Source organism: Scyliorhinus canicula, chromosome 12 (assembly GCF_902713615.1).
Source record: "Scyliorhinus canicula chromosome 12, sScyCan1.1, whole genome shotgun sequence".
Taxonomy (NCBI): Eukaryota; Metazoa; Chordata; class Chondrichthyes; order Carcharhiniformes; family Scyliorhinidae; genus Scyliorhinus; species Scyliorhinus canicula.
In genome coordinates, this window is record NC_052157.1 from 118193605 (window position 1) to 118209941 (window position 16337).

At 46.0% G+C, this 16337-nt stretch overlaps 1 protein-coding gene across 5 annotated transcripts in view; it reads right to left on the bottom strand.

Annotated features, from left to right (window-relative positions):
- baz1b (bromodomain adjacent to zinc finger domain, 1B) overlaps positions 1–16337 on the bottom strand; it is a 112544-nt gene that overhangs the window by 58039 nt on the left and 38168 nt on the right. The window contains exon 1 of one of the 5 annotated variants that reach the window (XM_038813857.1): positions 13680–13820. The exons of the other annotated variants lie outside the window; for them this stretch is intronic. Coding sequence (XP_038669785.1) covers positions 13680–13739 — 60 coding nt within the window. The 5' untranslated portion in view covers positions 13740–13820. Of the gene's footprint in view, positions 1–13679; positions 13821–16337 lie in introns of those variants that run through there. 5 annotated transcript variants of the gene reach the window in all.

Genomic DNA, 16337 nt, shown 5'->3' on the forward strand with positions numbered 1-16337 from the left:
CGAGTGTACGGATCAACAATACCAACTCCCAATACTTTCAGCTGCACAGGGACACCAGACAAGGATGCCCACTGTCCCCGCTGCTGTTCGCACTAGCAATCGAACCGCTAGCAATCGCGCTCAGGGCAGTAAAAAATTGGAGGGGGATCCGAAGGGGAGGCAGAGAGCACAGAGTCTCACTCTATGCAGATGATCTGCTCCTCTACATCTCGGACCCACAAAGCAGCATGGACGGAATCATCACGCTCCTGAAAGAGTTTGGAGCCTTCTCGGGCTACAAACTCAACATGAGCAAAAGCGAGATCTTCCCAGTACACCCGCAGGAGGGAGGGGGGGGGGGCAGCACAAAAGGGGCTGCCGTTCAAACAACCCCGACACAAATTCCGCTACCTGGGGATCCAAATAGCCCATGACTGGAAAGGGATCCACAAATGGAACCTCACCAGCCTGACGGAGGAAGTAAAAAAGGACCTGCAAAGATGGAACACACTCCCACTCTCCCTCGCGGGGAGAGTCCAGACGATCAAAATGAACGTACTGCCCAGGTTCCTCTTCCTGTTTAGATCCATTCCGATCTACAACCCCAAGGCCTTTTTCAAAGTGCTGAACAAACTTATCATGGCGTTAGTATGGGGGGGTAAAAATGCTAGGATCCCAAAGAAGGTCCTACAAAAAACAAAATCCAGAGGGGGGCTAGCCCTCCCGAATCTACAATTCTACCACTGGGCGGCAACAGCCGAGCGAGTAAGGGGATGGATCCAGGAGCTAGAAGCCGAGTGGGTGCGTGCGGAGGAGGCCTCCTGCATGGGGACCTCCCTCCGGGCCCTCGCCACGGCAGCACTCCCATCCCCACCCAAAAAACACTCCAGCAGCCCAGTGGTGACAGCCACCCTCCAATCCTGGAACCAACTGCGGCAGCAATTTGGCCTGACCAAAATGTCGGACAAGGCTCCCATCGGCAACAACCATAGGTTCACACCAGCACTGACTGACGCCACGTTCAAAAGGTGGAGGCAGGACGGGGGGACACTGACAGTCAGGGACCTATACACGGACGACAGGACCGCAACACTGGACGACCTGACAGAGAAATTTCGGCTAGCCGGGGGTAACGAGCTACGGTACCTGCAGCTCAAAAACTTCCTACGAAAGGAGACAAGGACGTACCCACAACCGCCACGACAGACACTACTGGAGGACCTGCTGGACACAAGTATCCTAGAGAAAGGGAATTGTAGCGACATGTATGACCGACTGGTAGAAAGGGACGACACCGTACTGGATGCAACAAGAATGAAATGGGAGGACGACCTGGGGATTGAGATAGGGTGGGGACTCTGGAGCGAAGCACTGCATAGGGTCAACTCCACCTCCACGTGCGCAAGGCTCAGCCTGACGCAACTAAAAGTGGTACATAGAGCCCACTTAACAAGAAACCGTATGAGTAGGTTCTTCCCGGAGGTGGAGGACACATGTGAACGGTGCCAAAGAGGCCCGGCCAACCACGCCCACATGTTCTGGTCTTGCCCCAGACTTGTGGAGTACTGGACAGCTTTCTTCGAGGCTATGTCCAAAGTGGTGGGGGTGAGGGTGGAGCCATGCCCAATAGTGGCGGTCTTCGGGGTTTCAGACGAGCCAGATCTATTCCTGGGGCGGAGGGCGGACGCCCTTGCCTTTGCCTCCCTGATCGCCCGCCGTAGAATCCTGTTTGGATGGCGGTCAGCAGCAGCGCCCAGAGCTGCAGACTGGCTGTCCGACCTCTCGGAATCTCTCCAAATGGAGAAAATCAAATTCGCCATCCGAGGGTCAGACGACAGCTTCCACAGAACGTGGGAGCCATTCATGCAATTGTTCCGGGACCTGTTTGAGGCCAACAAGAGGAAGAGTAGTCGGGTGGCCAAGAATCAGGGGAAAATGGACAGGAATCGGGGGAAGGTAGCCGGGGGGGGGGGGGGGGGGGGGGGGGGGGGCGCGCTACAGGTTCGTTATGGGGGTTTGATGGCTAGCTAAGGTCTAAAACCAAACTGTACATAAATGCCTATAAACATGTGCCTCGGCCATATTGGGGAATGTAAAATATGTATGCCGGCTAAAGGGGGGGGCGGCCACAGTTGTGAGTATGAAGATGCTTACCTGTAAATATACATGTTAATTTTTGCGTGTTTTTTTTTCTAATAATTTGTAATTTGTTGGATATAAAATATGAAAACTCAATAAAAAACATTTCAAAAAAAAAATTAGAAGTTGGATTGGATTTCTTTATTGTCATGTGTACCGAAGTACAGTGAAAAGTATTGTTCTGCGTATAGTTCAGACTGATCATTCTGTACATGTAGCTGTTCCAAGGGGGCATAACTACAGTATAAGGTTCAGGGTGGGAGATATAGGAGGGATGTCCGAGGTAGGTTCTTTACTCAGAGAGTGGTTAGGGTGTGGAATGTACTGCCTGCTGTGATAGTGGAGTCGAACACTTTAGGAACTTTCAAGCGGTTATTGGATAGGCACATGGAGTACACCACAATGACAGGGAGTGGGATAGCTTGATCTTGGTTTTGGACAAAGCTCGGCACAATATCGAGGGCCGAAGTGCCTGTTCTGTGCTGTACTGTTCTATGTTCTAGAGTACCCAATTCATTTTTTCCAATTAAGGGACAATTTGGCATGGCCAATCTACCTACGCTGCACATCTTTTGGGCTATGGAATGAAACCCATGCAAACACAGGGAGAATTTGCACACTCCAGTGACCCAAAGTCAGGATCAAACCTGAGACCTCAGCGCCGTGAGACAGCAGTGCTAACCACTGCACCACTGTGCTGCCCTGGCTTGCTATTTTTTCTGCCAACTTTACATTACTCCTCTTTGGATCTAATACTATCCTTAACTTTGTTTGTAAGCCATGGTTGGGCTGTATTCCTTCTTGTGTTTTTGCATTAGAAAGGAATGTATAACTGTTGCAATGCATATATCTGTTTCTTAAATATTAGCCATTTCCTAGTCACTGTCATGCCTTTTAATACAGTTCCTCAATCTATCTTAGCCAACTCATGCTTCATACCATTATAATTCATTGGTTTAGATTTAGCAGCCTAGTTTCATATCTGACTTCTTTACTTTCCAGTCCAAAGATGTGCGGGTTAGGTGGATTGGCCATGCTAAATTGCCCGTAGTGTAAGGTTAATGGGGGGATTGTTGGGTTACGGGTATACGGGTTACGTGGGTTTATGTAGGGTGATCATTGCTCGACACAACATCGAGGGCCGAAGGGCCTGTTCTGTGCTGTTCTATCTATCTATCTATCAAATGAAGAATTCTATCATGTTGTGGTCACTGCTCCCTCAAGGACCCACACAATAAGGTTATTAATTAACCCACCCTCATTGCACAATACCAAATTTAGGATCGCCTGTTCCCTAGTTGGTTCCTCAACAAACTGATCTTTAAAAAAAACATCTCGTATACATTCCAGGAGTTCATCCACCACAGTATTGCTGCTAATCTGATTTGCGTAATCTATATGTAGATTAAAGTCACCCATGCTTACTGTAGCTCCCTTGTTACATGCATCTTTGCTTTCCTCGCGATCATACTGTAACCTGCGTATACCAATTTGCGCTATTAATTCATCTATCTTATTGCGAATGCTACGTGCATTCAGATATTGTGCTTTTAGAGTGGTCTTTTAACATTTTTACACATATGGCTCTATTTGTTGCTAGACATAGTTTCCTCTGCCTTCCAATACTGTTTTTCACTGTTCTGTCTTTCATTTCTATCTTTGTTTCCTTCTCTTCTGTCTCACTGCTCAGGTTCCCAACCCCCTACCATGCTAGCTTAAATCCTCCTTAGCACCAGAAAATCTGCGACGGTATTGGTCCCGGTCATGCTTGGGTGCAACCTGCTCAGCTTGTACAGGTTCCATCCTTCCCAGAATTGGTTCCAATGCCTCCCAAATCCAAAACGCACAATCCTACACTATCTCTCCAGTCAAACATTCATCTCTTCTCATGTCCTATTCCTGCTCTCGCTAGCACATGCTTTGGGAGTGGGCCTGAGGTTACTACCCTTGAGGTGCTGTTTTTTTCATGTATTTACTAGTTCTTTTTATTCACTTTCAGGACATCACCACTCTTCTCACCTACGTCCTTCGTACCACGATGGGCCGCAACCTACGGCTGTTCACCCGACCCCTTCAGAATGTCCTGCAGCCACTCAGTGACACCCTTGACCGTGGCACCAAGGAAGCAACATACTATCCTGGTGTCACGTCTAAGGCTATAGAAATCACTAAAGACTTCCCTACGGGGAGGTACAGTGGCATAGCGGTTAGCACTGCTGCCTCGCGGCGCTAAAGTCCCGGGTTCGATCTCAGCCCCGAGTCACAGTCCGTGTGGAGTTTGCAAATTCTCCCTTGTGTCTGCGTGGGCCTCACTCCTACAACCCAAAAACGTGCAGAGTAGGTGGATTGACCGCACCAAATTGCCCCTTATTTGGAAAAAAATAATTGGGTACTCTAAATTTATTTTTAAAAAGACTAAAGACAGGGAGGCACAGTGGCGTAGTCTATCGCTCCGGAAATGTGGCATACCTGGGATGTTCTAGACTGAGACTGAGAGATTTAAATTATCTCTAATTCAGAAACCTCCCTTTTTTGAATAATTCAAACTCCTCAATGAAAAACTGTACATCCTCCTTCCACCAGGAAACTTATAGAGGGGGTCAGCGAATGTTTAGTTTTTTCCCCCACTTCCAGTTCTGACATTAACATAGGCCACACTCGGAGCTGCAATTATTCTAGGTTTGTTCACCAGCTTCCCAAACCAGGCAATTTTCATTTATCTTGCATCTTAAAATTTCAACCCCAAACTAAAAGTTGTATTCCTAAATCATATGCACCATGAATCAGATATTCGCAATTTTGAAACTTGCTTTCCTCTCCAAAACCGTCAACACCTTCCAAGTCCATGCCCATCTGTCCCATAGCTGTTTGAATCTCTTCCGCTAGCAACACCAAAAAAAACTAACCAAAGTTACACTTGACATCCTTTGTAGCCGTGACCACAGTGCTGTCATTCCTAGACATCTCTGCAGCCTTTTGAAAATCGCTTATTGTCACGAGTAGGCTTCAATGAAGTTATTGTGAAAAGCCCCTAGTCGCCACATTCACACAGTTGACCAGAGATCCTTCAATGCCTCTGCTGTGCAACTCAGTGGCTTTGCTATTACTTTTTCACATTCTTACCCATCTATCTGAAGTCACAGTACCATCAATAGCTACTTCCCCCACCTACTACTTCTGGAACATATGGGTCCCTTGGCTATCTGTATCTCCCATGACAGGAAGGTCAGTTTCCACATGTATTCTGACCACAACCAACTGTTCCACTTTACCGGCTACGATCTTGACCACTGCACCACCAATTTAATCAAAACATTTACCCAACAAGTTACAATTTTACAATTGCCTTCAGTTAAACTTTGGAGAAAACCAATCATCATCTTTGCCCACAAACTACATACATTTATCACCGATTTCCTCTACTCTTCAGAAGTTGCATTTGGCTCAACCAAGTTGTTCCAACATCAGTGTCTTTATCTGATGAATGAAGTTTCCTCAACTCCAACTCATACAAAACTCTTCTGCTCACATCCTATTCTGCATGAAGTCTCACTGATCCAGTACATGTCCTTTCTAACCTAATTAGTCTCCTTCCCCAAGGGCTCTTATTTGAAATGTAAATCCTTCACTGGGTCATGGAAACAGCTTCAGTGTCTAGATTGCTTTCTCCCAAATTCTTTGTTCTGGATGGACGCTCCAAGGTATGCTTCCTCCGCAAATCCCGCCACCTCGTTCTCCTTCCCTCAGCAAACCTGGTCACCTTTCTCTCCTCCTTCCCTCCACCACCTCTCTCTCTCTCTCTCTCTCCTCCTTCTCTCTGCAAACCACGCCCATTCTCTCACTTCCCTTCGCAAGCCCCGCATCGATCTTTCCTCCTTCCCTCCACAAACCCCACCATCTCTCTCTCCTCCTTCCCTCCACAATCCCCACCATCTCTCTCTCTCTCCTCCATCCCTCCACAAGCTCCACATCTCTCTCTCCTCCTTCCCTCCACAAGCCCTGTCACTTCTCTCTCTTCCTTCCAAGCCTTCAGGCTCCTTCTTTTAAAAACAACCTTTTGGACCAAATATTTAGTCAGTCATTAATATCCTCTTTGGTTAAAGCTATCGAAGCTTTTCTTTCTATATTATAATGCACTTCAAAAAAAATGAAATTGTTGTTACTATTACCCAACAACTATATTCAACAGGGCCTATATAAGATTCATCAAACAATTATTGAAGTCTTCTAAATCAAATCACTGATTCAATTTATTTGTGCAATTAAAACAGCTAAGTACTCTTAGCTATTTTTTATTTGTTAATAAATGTATTAACAAGGGAATTTAAGACCATGGCTTGGTAAACAGGAATGTTGGCATCAACTTATGCAGACAGAACTGTCCAGAGATGGGAACAGATAATTTAACTATTATACTATCTGTAAGTGCAGGAAACTCAGCTCCTGGGAGTTTTCAGCTGTTATAAACAGATCCAATAATTTGAATTTAAAAAGGTATGCCAACAATAGGATTAGCTTTACTAAAATTACGCATAACTCTGGACAGAGAGAGATTGGTGTGATATAAAGTCAGGTCGGTAAAGTCGACCAGAAGATATAGGAGCAGAATTAGACCATTTGGCCCATCGAGTCTGCTCCGCCATTTAATCATGGCTGATATTTTTCCCATCCCCATTCTAGTGCCTTCTTCCCATAACCCCTGACCCCCTTATTATATCAAGAACCTATCTATCTTTGTCTTAAAGACACTCAGTGACTTGCCTCCACAGCCTTCTTTGGCAATGGGTGACACGGTAGCACAGTAGTTAGCACAGTTGCTTCACAGCTCCAGGGTCCCAGGTTCAATTCACGGCTTGGGTCACTGTCGGTGCGGAGTCCACATGTTGTCCCCGTGTCTGTGTGGGTTACCTCCGGGTGCTCCAGTTTCCCACAGTCCAAAGGTGTGTAGATTAGGTGGATTGGGCGTGTTAAATTGCCCTTGGTGCCCAGAAAAGATTGGGTGGGGTTATGGAGATAGGGTGGAGGTGTGGGCTTAATTAGGGTGCCCTTTACAAGGGCCGGTGCAGACTTGATGGGCTGAATGATTCTATGAATGAGTTCCACAGATTCACCACCCTCTGGCTGAAGAAATTCCTCCTCTTCTCTATTTTAAAGGATCTTCCCTTCAGTCTGAGGCTGTGCCCTTAGGTTCTAGTTTCTCCTACAGTGGAAACATCCTGTCCACGTCCATTCTATCTCGGCCTCTCAGTATTCTGCAAGTTTCAAAGTTCCTCCCTTAACTTCTAAATGCCACTGTGTACAGACCCAGAGTCCTCAACAGTTCCTCAAATGACAAGTCTTTCATTCCAGGGATCATTTATGTGAACCTCCTATGGATCCTCACCTCCTCACCAGCGCATCCTTCCTTAGATACGGGGTCCAAAACTGCTCACAGTATTCCAAATGGTGCCTGACCAGAGCCTTATACGGCCTCAGTAGTACATCCGGGCTCTATTCTAGCCCTCTCAACAGGAATGCTAACATTGAACTTGCCTTTTTTTTTTAAATTTAGAGCACCCAATTCATTTTTTCAATTTAAGGGGCAATTTAGTGCGGCCAATCCACCTACCCTGCACATCTTTGGGTTGTGGAGGTGAAACCCACACAAACACGGGGAGAAAGTGCAAACTCCACATGGACAGTGACCCAGGGCTGGGATTGAACCTGGGACCTTGGTGCCATGAGGCAGCAATGCTATCCATTGCACCATCGTGCTGCCCTGAATTTGCCTTCCTAACTGCCAACTGAACCTGCATGTTACCCTCAAGAGAATCCTGAATGAAAACTACAAAGTCTCTTTGTGTTTCTGACTTCCAAAGCCTTTTCCTATTTAGAAAAGAGTCTATGCCTCTTCTTCCTACCGAAGCACATAACCTCACTTCTCCATTGCATTCCATCTGCCACTTCTTTGCCCACTCTCCGAGCCTTTCCAGTTCCTCCTGCAGTTCCCCTGCATTCTCAACACTACCTGCCCCTCGACATGTCTTTCGATCATCTGCAAACCTTGCAACAATACCCTCAGTTCTTTCTTCCAGATCGTTAATGAGTTACAGACTGAAATGCAATCGAGGTTTTCAGGGTGGTTTATATGTAAAGTAACAAATACCAGGAGTGAGCTACAAACTGGATGGTTTACGTATAGAATAACTGATACCGGGGAGTTACAGACTGGAAACTAATCGAGCGGTTCATGATCCTTTAGTCCCGTCCAGAACACACTGTTTTTTTTTTGGTTAGATCATGCCCCTTTTCTCATTTTACATAGCTCAATTAGATCCTCTCTCATTCTTCTAAACTCAAGAGTATATGTCTAAACTGCTTAATCTCTCATAAGACAAACCCCATATCTCTGGAATCAATCTGGTGCACCTCCTCTGAACTGCCTCTAATGTAACTACATTCAGCCTCAAATAAGGGGGCTGGATCAGCATACAGTACTCCAGGTGCCATCACACCAATACCTTGTACAGTTGTAGCAACACTTTGCTACTTTTATATTCCATTCCTTTAGCTATAAAGGCCAAAATTCCATTTGCCTTCTGTAATAACCTGCACAGGTCACAGGGTGGGAACTGTTTTCCCTGTGCGGTCGAAGAGTATGAGCTTTCCTACTAACTATGGGGCTGTTAACCAGGTGTCTAAATCAGTTAGCCAGGCAGGAACCGATAGAGGTGCCAGTGAGGAATAATCAAGTTGTTCTTTAAAATAAACATCTTTTTAATAATTTACTGATTCTTGCGGTAACTCAGCCTGCCAACCCTGAATACGTCCATTTGTTCCTCAGCTCTATTTTCTGTCCAGAAACCAGTTCTCAAATCCATGCCAGTTTATTCCACCCAATCCCATGTGCACAAATTTTGTTTCCCAACCTTATGTGCTATTAAAACCTTCTGAAAATCTCAATGCATCACATCTACCTGTTCCCTCTCATCTCCCCAGCCTCCTTAACTGAAAGATGGTGTGAGGCCGAGAAATGGAGAGATAGAGATGATAGTAATGCAGAGATTAACAGTAAGACTTTCATTCAGGTAGACAAGCAGCTAATACTGGGATACAATAAGCTTCACTGATAAAGCCTCAGCTTTAACCTCATGTAACCGCTATCACTATATACCTTAAATCAGTAATTTCTGGTTTTACCTCAACCTGGACACCCCTCGAGTCTAGAAATCTATTTCCTTCTTAAATATATTTTGTGTCTTGGCATCCACAGCCTTCTGTGGTGGAGAACCCCACAGGTTCACCATCCACTGAGTGAAGGAATTTCACCTCACTGTGACTCATTTCTGGGGTGAAGGACTTATTTGATGAAGAAAGATTGAACATGTTGGTCCTATACTCATTGCAGAATGAAAGGTGATCGTATTGAAACATTTCGGGTGGGACTCTCCAGTCCCCAGCACATATTTCTTGGCGGTGCGCCATTCACTGGCGACGGGATTCTATACACCCGCCACTTGTTAATGGGATTTCCTATTGAAGCCGCCCCACACCGCCGGGAAACCCATGGGCGGGGGGGTGTGCTGCCAGCAGGAAAACTGAATGGCAAAGGCCGGAGACTTCCGGGGACCTGACAGATTCCACACACGATTCCTCAGATTCTGAAATAGAAAATGTTAAAATACTCAGCAACAGCGACCAGGCTTTTTAAAAAGTAGCTCGGAGTCCAAAATCGAACCTGGGTCCCTGGCGCTGTGAAGCCACAGAGCTAATCACTGCGCTACCGTGCCGCCTTGATGGACTGGAAAACATTACTGAAAGGACAGACAGTGGGCATGCAACAGCAGGCATTCAACAAACATATAAGTGAATTCTAAAAGTTGTTTGTTCCTATTTGGAGCAAGAGTAGAAAGGGAACTGTGGCCAAATCATGGCTTAGAAGGGAAATTAGAGATAGCATTAGATTCAAAGAAGAGGCATACACGTTAGGAAGAAAAAGCAATAGACCAAGGATTGAGAACCATTTTAAATTCTGCAAAGGCGGACCAAGGGATAGATTAAGAAGGGGAAAATACAATATGAAAGTAAGCTTGTGGGGAACATAAACACTGACTAAAAGTTTCTATAGGTATGTAAAGAGAAATAAACTCCCCTTACAATAAGAAACGGTAATTCATAACAGGGAACAAAGAAATGGCTGAGGAACTAAATTCATACTTTGCTTCTTTCTTCATAAAGGAAGACATGAATAATGTACCTGAAAGTCTGTGTAACGTAAGTTCAGTGAGGAGCTGAAGGAGGTTTTTCTCATAAAATTTGTGCACTCTTTGTTCGGTCCAATTAACTTTTTACAGTTTATTTTCTATTTTTAAACTACATTTTCTGACTTTTATTATGCTTTAACTGTTTACTATCTGCCTTTCTGAACCTCCCTCTACATGTACTAAATTTAAACTACGGAGTGGTCTTCTACAACACTGGTTTACACAATTGAAAGCCACTTTTAAAGGTCAATTTTTTAAATCAAAATTTTTTTTTATATTCCCACACCAATTCCAAACGTAAAGTCTCAAATCGATATAAAGCCATCCAACAGCAGAGTGGTAATATGAAATAATCCAACATTTTTTCTCCAAAGCAATGTTTGGGGATTGGGCAGGAAAAATTAAACAACCTGTGTCAACATTGCAGGCTTCAAAACATCTTTGTACTTTCTGATGTCTTCATTAAGTGTGACACCAAGGCAAAGGAGAGAAGTGGTGAGGAGATAGGAGGCAGACATGATGGGTGAAATGGCCTCTTTCTGTGCTGTAACTAAGTGTTGGTGAAAGTGATTGGAGACGATGGGGACAGGACTACCTTTCTTCCCTTTATGCTCACCACATATGAGCCACAGGTACTTCCATTCATGATACCATGCTGCCCATCGCCTCTCACTTGAAACAAAATAAAACAGAATAAAAGATAGGAGAGAAGTAGAGGGAGGAAAACACAGAAGAGAAGAAAAAAAAGATCAATATAAAGACAAACAGGTAAAAGCAAGAACATATTCAAGGTGACACCTGATTCTTTGATCAAATACATGAGGTCAACTAGTACTTATTAAACACTGCATCTACCTTGGACTTCCTGGAATATTTCATCTTCATTAAATTACTGCCTTCTCGCTCCACAATCCATCTCTTGACCCTTGCTTGCTCCATCTATTCTCACCAATTACCATTTGATATCGAACCTCAGTTTTCTCTCTCGTGTTCTTAAATATGTCACCAAATCCCAGCACGGTGACAGCCTAATTCAAAAATCACCGTCCAAATTACTTCAGTTTAGTTTCCACTTTTCTCAAAGCACTGTTCTGGTCAGTACAAAATAACATAAGTCTATGACTATATCACAGTGAATTTGCCACTTTAAAAAGAACCTTTCTGCAGCACTTGATGCAGAACCATCTTCCTCCAGTACTTCTCTATTGTCTAGTCCCATGGGATTGCCCTTACACAATTTCACTGTCTGTGCCCAGATCTTCAGAGTTCGCCAACAATGTTTGATGCAACATCTGTCAACAGTTGATGCACCCGCTTGGTCAATACCGGTTCATAGAATTATAGAATTTACAGTGCAGAAGGAGGCCATTCAGCCCATCGAGTCTGCACCGGCTCTTGGAAAGAGCACCCTACCCAAGGTCAACAACTCCACCCTATCCCCATAACCCAGTAACCCCACCCAACACCAAGGGCAATTTTGGACACTACGGGCAATTTATCATGGCCAAGCCACCTAACCTGCACATCTTTGGACTGTGGGAGGAAACCGGAGCACCCGGAGGAAGCCCACGCACACACGGGGAGGATGTGCAGACTCCACACAGACAGTGACCCAAGCCAGAATCGAACCTGGGACCCTGGAGCTGTGAAGCGATTGTGCTATCCACAATTCTACCGTGCTGCCTAAATTTCATAGGAATCAATGGTTCATAGGAATCATCCAGTTATGGTCAGGTTTCAAAAGTTATTTTGCCATCTCCATGAGGTCAAACTGCTATGCAACAATAAATCATGGCCAAGACAAAACATTATTTATGTTTTTATAAATTTAGAGTGCCCAATTGATTTTTTTCCAATTAAGGGGCAATTTAGCATGGCCAATCCACCTACCCTGCACATATTTGGGTTGTGGAGGCGGAACCCACGCAAACACAAGGGGAACGTATAAACTCCACACGGATAGTGACCCAGAGCCAGGATCGAACATGGGACCTCGGCTCCGTGAGGCAGCACTGCTAACAACTGCGCCACCGTGCTGCCAAGACAAAACACTTTATAACCAAATTTCAGGAATATCAAAACCATCTCTCACGTAAGGTACTCTAACAGACTGGGGACCAGACCATACAAAATCTTGCATTTTATTTGGTGCACAGCTGAGCTTCAAATTCCACATTCTATTTAGCATTAAGATAATTTGTTGTACCTCTGAAACTCTGTTCATCTCAGCCCCTATACCACTGGCACATTTATGTAAGGTTCTATTACTTCCGTAATTGTCAAGTACCATCCTTGCTCCGCCTTCCATCCACCACAAACTCCAATTAATGCCACCATAACTTCATCCTACGCAAGCTGTGCAAACTCCTTCAGCCTTATATCCCCAACTCTGACTCTGGCCTTTGGTGCAATATCCCTCCTCACATACTATCATTTGGCAGCAGACACTTTGCTCCTATTCTCGGAAGAGAACTTCCTCTCAAAAGCCCTCCACCTTTTTGTTTCTCTCATCAACTGCAAAAAACATCTTAAAATTCATCTCTTTGGTCAAGGTTTTGGTCATTGTTACAATTGCTCCTCCAAGTGAATCATCAACCCATTCTTTCGGTTTTATACACCCGCTAACTCCAGCATCAATAAATTAGTTTAGGACTATTTCTACATTAGAGGTACTGTATAAATGCAACCTGTTGTACAACTCACCTAAGGCAACAAAAGAGAGTTACCTGATGTTTGACTACAATGTCCTTTATGCTAAAGTAGTTGACATGAATAGATGTCTGGGTGAGAGATTGAAAAAGGCAGCTAAAGATTGACAAAAAAAGGCCTCCTAAATATAAGGTGGAAACAGACCAAGAATCCCAGATTTTCTCTTAAACTGCTGACAATCGATGAGTAAACAAAAATGTTACTAAGGGTAAAGGAGGGTGAAAATATAAACACAGCCCTCTCTCAGAACATTTGACCTGTGCAGAAACCAGAACCACAATATTTTTTCCCTGCTTATTCAGCCCATTTCTGGAAGGTAAAAATGTCAAGAGATCTAAATTCAGACATTGGGATTTATATGAAAAGCAAGCCGCCAAGAACATACGCCACTACAAAGCACAGCTCTCCCACAGACTGAAGACGCCACATTTTATTGCTACTACAAAGCCATGGCCAAATATTCTCCTTACTCAAGTACAGAAACACGCATTCTTCAGCAGCAGAATCTCAAGCCTTAATTAACTCCTGACTGCTCTCAGCTAAACACATACTCCAATCTCTCTCAATTTTTGCTACCCTCCATTAGAATCTCCTGTTTAAAATTCTTACCTCCACTCTCTTTATGACAGACAGGAACTGGTTTACAGTAGAAAAACTAGGCGACTCCATGAATGTGACATTAAAAACTCATTTTGCTGTCAGACCAGCAGCTGGAGGATGTGTGTGTGGGAGTGAGTTATTGAGCCAAGGCGCAATCAGATGATGACGATATCACAGATTGATTACGTCACTGCTTCCATACAGAACTATTTAAAGCATGTAGGAGCATTAGAACCCACCCCTGACATCTAAACCATAAAATTTTGCCTTTTTAAAAATGTAAATGTGCACAGCAGCCCCTAACTCAAATTTTCTATCATTTCACAATTTTATTTGCCTTCCAATTTTCAGTTCTCCCTCACTCCTGAAGGCACTACCTTCTTCCTGGAGACAATCGCCAGTGGCTCACCCAAGTGACCATAAAGGACATCACAACTGAGCCCAATGTCTTCCTTGATCCGATGTCCTTGCATATCACACAGCACAGAAACTCTGCCCCCCTTAATCAGCAAATAACAACCTTCCGGCCAGCCAAGCGGAGGTCAGTTAATAGTATGCTTTAAATACACACCTAGTCAGCCAAGCATTGAGGGACACAGTTATGTCCAGAACCAACATTTTTGCATCCAAAGATTCAAAAACTCATTCATCATATAAACATTCAAAGCGGCAAAGCTGACTTCAAGATTTTTGTGCCATATAACCTGGGATTGTTCATATATCCTTCTGCCACAAAGGGGGGAAAGGACGTAGAGAAGAGAGAGCGGAAGAGGGGAGGAAAAGAGAGAGAGAGGGGGAAAAGAGAGAGGAGGGAGAGAAAGAGAGAGGAGGGGGAGAAAGGGAGGAGGGGGAGAAAGGGAGGGGGGGGAGAAAGGGAGGGGGGGGAGAAAGAGAGGGGGGGAGAAAGAGAGTGGGGGGGAGAAAGAGAGGGGGGGAGAAAGAGAGGGGGGGGAGAAAGAGAGGGGGGGGAGAGAAAGAGAGGGGGGGAGAAAAGAGAGTGGGGGGAGAAAAAGAGAGGGGGGAGAAAAGAGAGGGGGGGAGAAAAGAGAGAGGGGGAAGAAAAGAGAGAGGGGGAGAAAAGAGAGAGGGGGAGAAAAGAGAGAGGGGGAGCAAAGAGAGAGAGGGGGAAAAGAGAGAGAGGGGCAAAGAGAGAGGAGGGGCAAGAGAAGCGGGCAAAGAGAGAGGGGCAAAGAGAGAGAGGGGCAAAGAGAGAGAGGGGCAAAGAGAGAGAGGGGCAAAGAGAGAGAGGGGCAAAGAGAGAGAGGGGCAAAGAGAGAGAGGGGCAAAGAGAGAGAGGGGCAAAGAGAGAGAGGGGCAAAGAGAGAGAGGGGCACAGAGAGAGAGGGGGCAAAGAGAGAGAGGGGCAAAGAGAGAGAGGGGCAAAGAGAGAGAGGGGCAAAGAGAGAGAGGGGCAAAGAGAGAGAGGGGCAAAGAGAGAGAGGGGCAAAGAGAGAGAGGGGGCAAAGAGAGAGAGGGGCAAAGAGAGAGAGGGGCAAAGAGAGAGAGGGGCAAAGAGAGAGAGGGGCAAAGAGAGAGAGGGGCAAAGAGAGAGAGAGGGGCAAAAGAGAGAGGGGGCAAGAGAGAGGGGGCAAATAGAGAGAGGGGCAAAGAGAGAGAGGGGCAAAGAGAGAGAGGGGCAAAGAGAGAGGGGGCAAAGAGAGGAGAGGGGCAAAGAGAGAGAGGGGCAAAGAGAGAGAGGGGCAAAGAGAGAGAGGGGCAAAGAGAGAGAGGGGCAAAGAGAGAGAGGGGCAAAGAGAGAGAGGGGCAAAGAGAGAGAGGGGCAAAGAGAGAGAGGGGCAAAGAGAGAGAGGGGCAAAGAGAGAGAGGGGCAAAGAGAGAGAGGGGCAAAGAGAGAGAGGGCAAAGAGAGAGGGGCAAAGAGAGAGGGGCAAGAGAGAGAGGGGCAAAGAGAGAGAGGGCAAGAGAGAGAGGGGCAAAGAGAGAGAGGGGCAAAGAGAGAGAGGGGCAAAGAGAGAGAGGGGCAAAGAGAGAGAGGGGCAAAGAGAGAGAGGGGCAAAGAGAGAGAGGGCAAAGAGAGAGAGGGCACAAAGAGAGAGAGGGCACAAAGAGAGAGAGGGCACAGAGGAGGGGCAAAGAGAGAGAGGGGCAAAGAGAGAGAGGGGCAAAGAGAGAGAGGGGCAAAGGAGAGAGGGCAAAGAGAGAGGGGCAAAGAGAGAGAGGGGCAAAGAGAGAGGGGCAAAGAGAGAGAGGGGCAAAGAGAGAGAGGGGCAAAGAGAGAGGGGCAAAGAGAGAGGGGCAAAGAGAGAGGGGCAAAGAGAGAGGGGCAAAGAGAGAGGGGCAAAGAGAGAGAGGGGCAAAGAGAGAGAGGGGCAAAGAGAGAGAGGGGCAAGAGAGAGAGGGGCAAAGAGAGAGAGGGGCAAAGAGAGAGAGGGGCAAGAGAGAGAGGGCAGAGAGAGAGGGGCAAAGAGAGAGGGGCAAAGAGAGAGGGGCAAAGAGAGAGGGGCAAAGAGAGAGGGGGCAAAGAGAGAGGGGCAAAGAGAGAGGGGCAAAGAGAGAGGGGCAAAGAGAGAGGGGCAAAGAGAGAGGGGGCAAAGAGAGAGGGGCAAAGAGAGAGGGGCAAAGAGAGAGAGGGGCAAGAGAGAGAGGGGCAAAGAGAGAGAGGGGCAAAGAGAGAGAGGGGCAAGAGAGAGAGGGGCAAAAGAGAGAG